This window comes from Acanthisitta chloris, unplaced genomic scaffold (genome assembly GCF_000695815.1).
Source record: "Acanthisitta chloris isolate BGI_N310 unplaced genomic scaffold, ASM69581v1 scaffold20691, whole genome shotgun sequence".
Taxonomy (NCBI): Eukaryota; Metazoa; Chordata; class Aves; order Passeriformes; family Acanthisittidae; genus Acanthisitta; species Acanthisitta chloris.
In genome coordinates, this window is record NW_008655719.1 from 9,025 (window position 1) to 17,709 (window position 8,685).

The 8,685-nt window shown below is 49.0% G+C and overlaps 1 protein-coding gene across 2 annotated transcripts in view; it reads right to left on the reverse strand.

The window, feature by feature from the left end:
* ZCCHC17 (zinc finger, CCHC domain containing 17) overlaps positions 1 to 8,518 on the reverse strand; it is a 12,610-nt gene extending 4,092 nt beyond the window's left edge. For both annotated transcript variants that reach the window (XM_009084044.1, XM_009084043.1), the window contains exons 1-6: positions 8,477 to 8,518; positions 7,476 to 7,533; positions 7,102 to 7,202; positions 6,255 to 6,346; positions 5,084 to 5,184; positions 4,032 to 4,180 (exon numbers count right to left, since the gene is read on the reverse strand). In XM_009084044.1, the coding sequence (XP_009082292.1) occupies positions 4,032 to 4,180; positions 5,084 to 5,184; positions 6,255 to 6,346; positions 7,102 to 7,202; positions 7,476 to 7,533; positions 8,477 to 8,518 (543 nt within the window). The remainder of the gene's footprint in view (positions 1 to 4,031; positions 4,181 to 5,083; positions 5,185 to 6,254; positions 6,347 to 7,101; positions 7,203 to 7,475; positions 7,534 to 8,476) is intronic.
* Between the last annotated feature and the right edge of the window lie 167 nt (positions 8,519 to 8,685).

Below are 8,685 nucleotides of genomic sequence, written 5' to 3' on the forward strand. Positions count from 1 at the left end.
GGACAGTTGCTCACCACCCTCACAGCAAAAACTTCTGCTTAAGATCTAAGCTAAATTTCCTCTTTCAATTTCTCCCCATACCTCCTTGTCCTGTCCCTGCAGTTCCTAACACAGAGTTTCTCTGCAGCTTCCCTGGAGCCCTTTCAGCTCCTGGCAGGTTGCTCTGAGGTCTCCACACAACCTTCTCTTCTCCAGTTTCCTTCACCTGCAGCATCCCAGTACTGGAGAGCAGCACTGACTGGTTCCCAGTGAACTCCCTGTGCAGGTGGGAGTGTTTCTAGCTCAGGCAGTGCCCAGCTAAGTGCAGGTTGGTGCCTGCAGCCACAGCAGCACAGTCCTGCTGTGACCTGAGCTGCAAACTGCTCCCCCAGGAGTGATGGATGGAGCTGATCTCTGCTCTCAGGCACACCCAGAACTCCAAACATTGCTTTTGGGTAAACATTTGGAGAGAATTTTGCCCAAGCAGCTCAGGACCCACAACACACAGAACTGCACATTACAGTCCCAGCCATGCAGTGATCCCAATCCCACCAAGCACAACAAACATTCTCCAAATCCTCTCCTCTCTCCCAGTGTTGGCATCAGGAAGCAGCAGGTTGAGGCTGAAAATGCTGATTTTCATGGAACAGTTTTCCTGCTGCTCTAGTTATGTTAAAAACTGCTCCAAAGGGGCCCACAGCAGCACACCAGGCTCTCTCCTGCCCTTTGCAAGGAATGCTGCTCCAGGCTGTGCTTTCAGTGTTACAACAGCTCATTCCTTGTAGAGGTATTTGGATTTGAGATAAGAGAGGAGTGCCCAGAACTCTTCAAGAAGGTGAAATACTTTTCATCAGACCCTTTTGTGCAGTTTTGGTCTCATTCTGACACTTAATGCCTGTCCTTGGGGAAAAAATTAAATGGATTTCTGGATAGATGTCTGTGCACATCTCCAGGGAGGTGCCAGAAATCCTTCAAGATTTGTTTTCATTCTTTCTCCACCACCTAGTTTCATCCTAAACAAGGTTCATTGCATAAATCCAAAGGTATTATTGCATCCCTTGTTTAAGCAGCTGTCAGAATGAAGCTGAGGAGAAGAATCCAGTGTACTGCCAGTAAATAAACAGAGGCAAGCTCAGAAAATCAGGGATTAAGTACAGCAGGTGAACAGCAGAGTGTGAAGAGCTCTGCCCTAAACTAATGCCATGTAAGAACTAGTAGAACAAGTCCAAGTGAGAATGAACTAAGCTTTGCTGAGCCATAGAACAATGAGTTAGGTGTGGTTTGCACATGAACAGACAACAGCTGCAGGCAAAGTGCCTGGAAATCTTCCTCAAGGTGGGAAAAAAAGAGCAGTCAAGAGATGCAGTTCCAATGACCATCCAAAGCTACCCCAGGAATGACTTGCTTCGTGTGCCTGAGCAGAAGATGCTTTTGTAGAACTTCAATTACAGGGGTTATCCCTTGGTCACACTGCAGATAGTTTCTTGGAAGGCAGAGGAGAAAGCAGGATCAGAAGGATTCAGCTCTTCCCAGCACTGCCTCCTCCCACACAGCCCAGCAGGGCACACTGCTGTGTTCCCATAGCAGCTCCCTCACCCTGTGACCCCAGGAATAAAACTGAAAGGCACACAGCCATGTGCCTGCCCAGCTGTCAGATACTCCCTGCAGGAGCTCTGGGGCTTCCACACAGCAGGGAATCGTGGAATTGTTCAGGCTGGAAAAGCCCTCTAAGATCAACAAGTCTAACCATCAACCAGCAGCACTGTGTTCACCACTAAACCATGTCACCAGATGCTACATGCACATGGTTTTTGGACACTTCCAGGGATGGTGATTCCAACAATGCCCTGGGCAGTATGTTCCAATGCTTTACAACCCTTTCTGTGAAGGAATTTTTCCTGATATCCAATCTAAACCTCCCTTGGCACAGCTTGAGGCCATTTCCTCTCATCCTATCACTGTTCCCTGGGAGCAGAGCCTGATTCCCACCTGGCTGCACCTCCTGGCAGGGAGTTGGAGAGAGCAGAGGGTCCCCTCTGAGCCTCCTGTTCTCCAGGCTGAGCTCCTCCAGCTGCTCCTGTGCTCCAGACCCTTCCCCAGCTTCACTGCCTTCTCTGGACATGCTCCAGTATCTTCACTTCACCCTCAAGTCACTTATTTCCCAGGGATTAGGGAAGACAGGACAGTGCTAACAGAGTGATGTGTCAGTACAGACCTGTCACTGTCACACCACTGCAGAGACCTGAAGCTACAGCTCTCTCCATCCTGTGGGGCTCAGGCAGGAGCAAAGTGAGGAGCTGAGGAACCACTGGGAAGGCAAGGTGAGAAAACAGGGGGTGAGGACTCCAGAGGACCATCGTGAGGAGAGAGCACCCAGAAATTGCATCAGAGCTAGGAAACAGCAAATGCTGCTCATGACCAACTCAAACTGCCAATACTATTGCTCTGCTGTCAAAGGTGTTTGGGAGCTGGCAGCTCCCTGCTGCTCATTTAAGAATCCCATCCCATCTCCACATGGATGTCACACACATGGATCAGCAAGGAGACTGTCACTAGGCTGCCTGAGCTATGCTGTGTGAATCCCTGGGGCTCCAGGCAAGCAGGGAAGCACATGGAGGCTCCCAGACCAGCTCACAGCAGGCACTGGAGACAACAAGAGAGCTATTCATCTCCAGGATCCCACATCCTGCCTCCAAAAAACCTCAGAGTTTTATTATTCCAGCTCTGGAAAACATCTGAAAATGTTTGATGTCCTCCTTGAGAAGGGAGGGAGATCAAAGGGAGAAGCAAGATTGAAGGGAAAGCTGTTAACGCACAGACACCAAAAAACTAGGAACAAATAGAGGACAGTGACCCACATATCCTGTAGTGTCACAGGACAAGACTCCACTGGGAATCCCCATCCTGGTGGATAGGAGCTATTGGTGCATCTCTTGGTGTAATTGTGCTTAACAACATTTAAAAAACAATTCCTGGAGCCTTTCCCAGGCAAACCACCCATGGCAGCACAAGGCAGCCCTGCTTGTGGAATCACCAACAGGTAGGAGAGAATCCCAGTATCTGGAGCCTGGAATGGTTAAGAGTGCAGCCAGTCTGGGATCTGTGGGATAACTCCATTCAATCCTGTGATTCCAAGACCAGAACAGAAACTAGACTATGTGTATTTCCTATCAGAGCATAGCACACCAAAGACAAGTCCAAAACACTCCTGAGTAGGAGCCTGTGGTGGGAAAGTACAGAACATCTTGGGATGGAACCTGGCACAAGGTCTATGAGCATGAGAGATCCTGTTCCCACCACTGGATCAGCTCTCCAAGCTCTTCTGAGCAAACAAGAACTGCACATTAGGCATCAGATCAATGCTAACTGGAATGAGATGAGCTTCCAACCCAATCCATTTCAGGATTCCATGAATCCTCATTGTAAACCTGACACCAGGTTTGGATTCAGGCCTATGTTTCATCCCAACATGCTTGGAGCCAGAGGTCAAACACTGTACACAACAGGTCTCTTATCTCTTGCCATTTTCACATGGACTGAGATTGCTTTGGAGCCGGGAATGGAGAATGTTCCCTGTGCAAACACAGACAGAGATTTTCCCTGTGTGTGTGCAGATAATCCCAGTTCCCACTGCTCCAGCTGGGTCAGGACAGCCACTGGAGCCAGCAGCAGGGCACTGAGCTCAGGGTAAGGATAGGGGTTAGGGCAGGAGGAGGGAGAGAAAGCAGGCGAGAAACACAGAAGCTCAGGAAACTGAAGCAATTTCTGTAGAGCCTGAAATAGACCAGGAGAAAAAGAATAATCCTTTTCTCCTTCTAAGGAATCTCTTTGAGGATTGTGTGTTACAGCACAGAACCAGCTGACAGGGGAACAGGAGTAAAGGGAGAAAGGACAGGAATTGCTACAAGGTCTGCAGAGGAGATTCCTGTGTCCCTACAGAGACTGCACAGAACTGAGCCACATTCCCAGCCCAGAATTACCTTCTCACACCCACAGGGCTGGAGTCACCCACACACCAAACTCTCCATCCCCTTTCCCAAGACACATCCTACCTTCTTCCTCTTTTTTGAAGACTCCTCAGCCAGGTTGGACTTTTTATCTCCTCCATGTCCTGCTGCTGCCACCTCCTCTTCCTCCTCCTCTGGAATGAGGCTATATTTGGTACCTCCAGGCTGCATGAAACATTCCTTGGCAAAATGACCTGGAAAAGAACATTAGAAGGAGCAATCCACCCCCTTCTCCTTTTTTGTCTTGTTTAACAACTGCATTTCACACCCTTGACGTGCTGCCAAGGATCTTTGTGTTATTAGTCACAAGAAGACAATCCACACTGTACATTTTTGGCCTTAAAATTTCAGCTGGTGAGTTAATGAAGATATTCTTGACTGAACTGGGCAGTTGGTAGAAATGTGTCTGTGCAGAGGCTCAAACAGCATGGAAAAGTGTATGGGAAAGAGAAACTGGTGTGATTGGCACATGGTAAATGAGCTAAAGCCACAAAGAGCAGCTCATCTGGTCCTACCCTTTCTAACTCTGGAGGCATCAAAGTTGACCTACTAAAAAGCTGCAGTGGAAACTCAGGTAGGTGGCACCTGCCTGTCTGTTAGGAGACATCAGCATTAAAAAGCAGATGGATATAGGCAAAATCCAGATTTGGGGGGTTCTTTAAAACACTATTAGTATAGTTATATAGTTATAGCTAGTATAGTTATAAACCATGTGTGACCATGTTAACAGCTTGCCCAGAGAAGCTGTGGCAACCCCTGGGAGTGTTCCAGGCCAGGATGGAGAGGCCTTAGAGCAATGTGGGGTAGTGGAAGGTGTCCCTGCCCATGGTAGGGGGTGGGATGAGATGAGCTTTAAGGTCCTTCCAACCCAAATCATCCTGTGACACTAACCATGAGACAGACACTGATACAATCCTACCTACAAGGAACCTCACAACCCTAGAGGTGTTTAAGATACACATGGATCTTACAGTGGGTGATGTGGTTTAAGGGTTACAAAGGTAGTGCTGGTGGATGGTTGGACTTGGTGATCTTAAAGGTCTGTGCCAACCTTGATGATTCCATTCTGACTCCCTAAAAGCACTGCCCAAACTTACCTTTGCAGCCACATTTCTTGCACATAGTGTTCAAGACAGCCTCAAGGGTGATCTTCTGACTCGTGTAGTCCCTGAAGGTGCGTTTCCTCCTCTCATCCTGGCTGGAAACAAGGACAGTTCCATTTTCACTCCACACTCACCAGGAACTCTGTGTATTTGTATGAACACAACCTAAACACAAACATTTGTGTTCAGCTAAGCCAAAAAATGGAGCTGACTAAGGTCTCATTAGAACACACCATGCTCATAGAACCACAGAATCCCAGACTGGGTCAGGCTGGAAGGAACCACAGTGGGTCACTGGTCCCACCTCCCTGCTCAGGCAGGGCCAGCACAGAACACATAGCTCAGGATTGTGTCCAGATGGGTCTGGAATATCTCCAGTGAGGAGACTCCACACCCTCTCTGGGCAATGTGTTCAGTGCTTGGTCACTGCACATGGAAAAACTTCCTCCTCATGTTTCAGGTGGAACTTCCTGGGCATCAGTTCCTGCCTGTTGCCTCTTGTTTTCCAAACCAATATTGTTAACAGCCCATTGCCTGTCATCTTCTCCTTTGGGGATGGGCTGAGCCCTCTCTGCACAAAGCAGAACCACAGGGAGCTGCACCTACAGCCCTCACATAACATCTGTGTGCTGTATGTGAACACACACATGGATACACTTACCCAGGACCAAAAGAATAGAATCCTAGACTGATTTGGGCTGGAAGGACCCTAAAGCCCATCCCATCCCATTCCCTGCCACGTGTAAAAATAGGGACACATTTCACCAGCCCGGGTTACTCTAAGCCCCATCCAACCTGGCCTGGAACACTTCCAGGAATGAAGCAGTCACAGCTTCTCTGGACAATCTGTGCCAGTGTCTCAGCACCCTCACAGGGAATAATTCCTTCCCAATATCCCATCTAGCCCTACCCTACCCTCTGGCAAAGCCATTCCCTGTTAGATTCTGCTCAGTAGATTTACCTACTCAAGGGAAACGTTGTTGGGATCAAGGTCTTTGCCTGTGCCTTGGTTAACAACCTTCATGGAGAGGGAAAGCTTCAGTTTGTCATCTTTCATCTGAAAGAGAAAGATTTGGAATGAGCAACATAAATGACCAGGATGTTCATTAATTAACACACTGGATCTGGTTAATCAACATAGATTCTGCTCAGTAGATTTACCTACTCAAGGGAAACGTTGTTGGGATCAAGGTCTTTGCCTGTGCCTTGGTTAACAACCTTCATGGAGAGGGAAAGCTTCAGTTTGTCATCTTTCATCTGAAAGAGAAAGATTTGGAATGAGCAACATAAATGACCAGGATGTTCATTAATTAACACACTGGATCTGGTTAATCAACACTCTGCAAGTCTGGAGGCCTACAGAGAAGCAAGGAAACAAAGAGCAGCAACAAAAAGGATATGACATGAAAAGGCTTTTGTTCTGGTGATTTTTAGCTGCAATTAGAGTATTTTAGCTAATAAACCAACTGTCAGGAATATCTCAGGAATAAGATCAGCTTACACCATAGGTCAATTCAGATCAATGTTCTGCTTTCAGAACTGATCTAACTGATCTCTGCTCTCTGGGACCAGGGACAGGACACAGGGAATGGCTGGAGCTGTGTCAGGGGAGGGTTAGGCTGGAGATGAGGCAAAGGTTCTTCCCCCAGAGGTGTTTGGGCACTGAACAGCTCCCCAGGGCAGTGGTCACAGCCCCAAGGCTGACAGAGCTCCAGGAGTGTTTGGCCAATTATCTCAGGCCCAGGGTGGATCATTGTGGTGTCCTTGGCAGGGGAGGAGTTGGACTGGTGATCCTTGGGGGTCCCATCCAGCTCAAGAGAGTCTGTGACTCTATGAAATCCCTTTTCCTGCACTGCATTATTAGAAGTCACAGAAGGAACATGAAGAGAATTCCTGTGGCTGTAACACAGAGCCCAACAAAGCCACAGGAAGTCACAGCCTCCAGGCACAGCTCTCAGTAGTTTACAGCACATTTTATCTACACATCACTAAAGAACAAAAATTAAACTCACCTCTTTTCCTATAAGTTTCACCCAGACCTTGTCCCCAACATCCACAATCTCTGAGGGTTTATCCACACGGCAGGAGGACATGTGAGTCCTGTGGACCAGGCCTGGAAGTGGTTTGGGAAGAGAAAAGAGAGAAAAGATAAGGACAAGTTTGCAGTGAACATTAGATTTGCCCTCCAGGACAGCAGTCCCTAAAGTGCTCAGAGCAGACAATGCTTTGAGGGGTGAGAAGAACATGTTTTTAGTGTTCTAATAAATAGAATAACTTAAAACAAATTCCTAGGGCTTATTTAATCTGTAGCTCATCTTCCAAATTTAGGAAAAACAATCCTTTTCTGAGCTTTTGTTTTTGTCTGAAGCAAATCAGAGCCACAAACCTTGTTTCCTGCAGCCTGGGATCTTGATAAAGGCCCCAAAATCTGTCACTGCAGCAACCTGGAGAGGAAATGAACAGCACAGCTAAGGGAAACATCTGCACAAACAGCCACTGGCAAACTACAGGGGACGACAGGCACAAGAAACCTGCACAGGTCCCTGTTTTCCTTCAGTGTTGGATCTTAGGGCAGGTCAGACACAGCAGGGATTGGAGACTGGGGCAGGTATGGCCTGACAGCCACTGCTGCCTTGTTCAATCAGTATCTGATATGGATATAGATCATACAACGGTTTGGATTGGAAGGACCTTAAAGCTCATCCAGTTCCACACCTTGCCATGGGCAGGGACACCTCCCACTAGCCCAAGTTGCCCCAACCTGGCCTGGAACACTCCCAGGGATGGAGCAGCCACAGCTGCTCTGGGAAACCTGTCCCAGTGTCTCACTACCCTCACAGCGAGGAAGGAATTCCTTCCCAATATCCCACCTAACCTGCCCTCTAGCAGTGGGAAGCCATTCCCTCCTGTCCCTCCTTGTCCCAAGTCCCTCTGCTACTCTCTTGGAGACCCTTTAGGCACTAGAAGGGGCTCTAAGGTCACCCTGGAGCTTCTCTTCTCCATGCTGAACACCCCCAGCTCTCCCAGCCTGGCTCCAGAGCAGAGAGGCTCCAGCCTTGTGGCCTTCTCTGGACTCTCTCCAGCAGCTCCACATCCTCCTGCCATTGGTGCCCCAGAGCTGGAAGCAGCACTGCAGGTGGCACTCACCAGAGCAGAGCAGAGCAGAGGGGCAGAATTCCCTCCCTCACCCTGATATCATATCCCTGCTGCACATACCCTATTGCTGTGCACATACCCACGCCTGTGTACCCAAACACACATGCTGGCACACACAGGTGTGTGTGTGGCACAGAACTCCCAGTTCCCCAAACCACCACCGAGCTAAGCAGTGACCAACACAGACAAAGAACACCCAGAGCAGCAGGGCTGAGGCCGCAGCTCACACACCTCTCCCTGGAAGATCGCGTAGAGCTCTGGCAGTGGCTCCATCGTCGCAGCGCACAGACGATCCACAGGATTCACCCCGCGCTACTGCATTTCCCCTCGGGAGAGCTCTGAGACGCCTCGAAAAGGAACATTTAACGAGTGGCTGAACTCAGAGGGCGGAGGTGGCTGGACCCGAGCGGGACCTGAGGCAAGGCGAGACCTGGGCACGA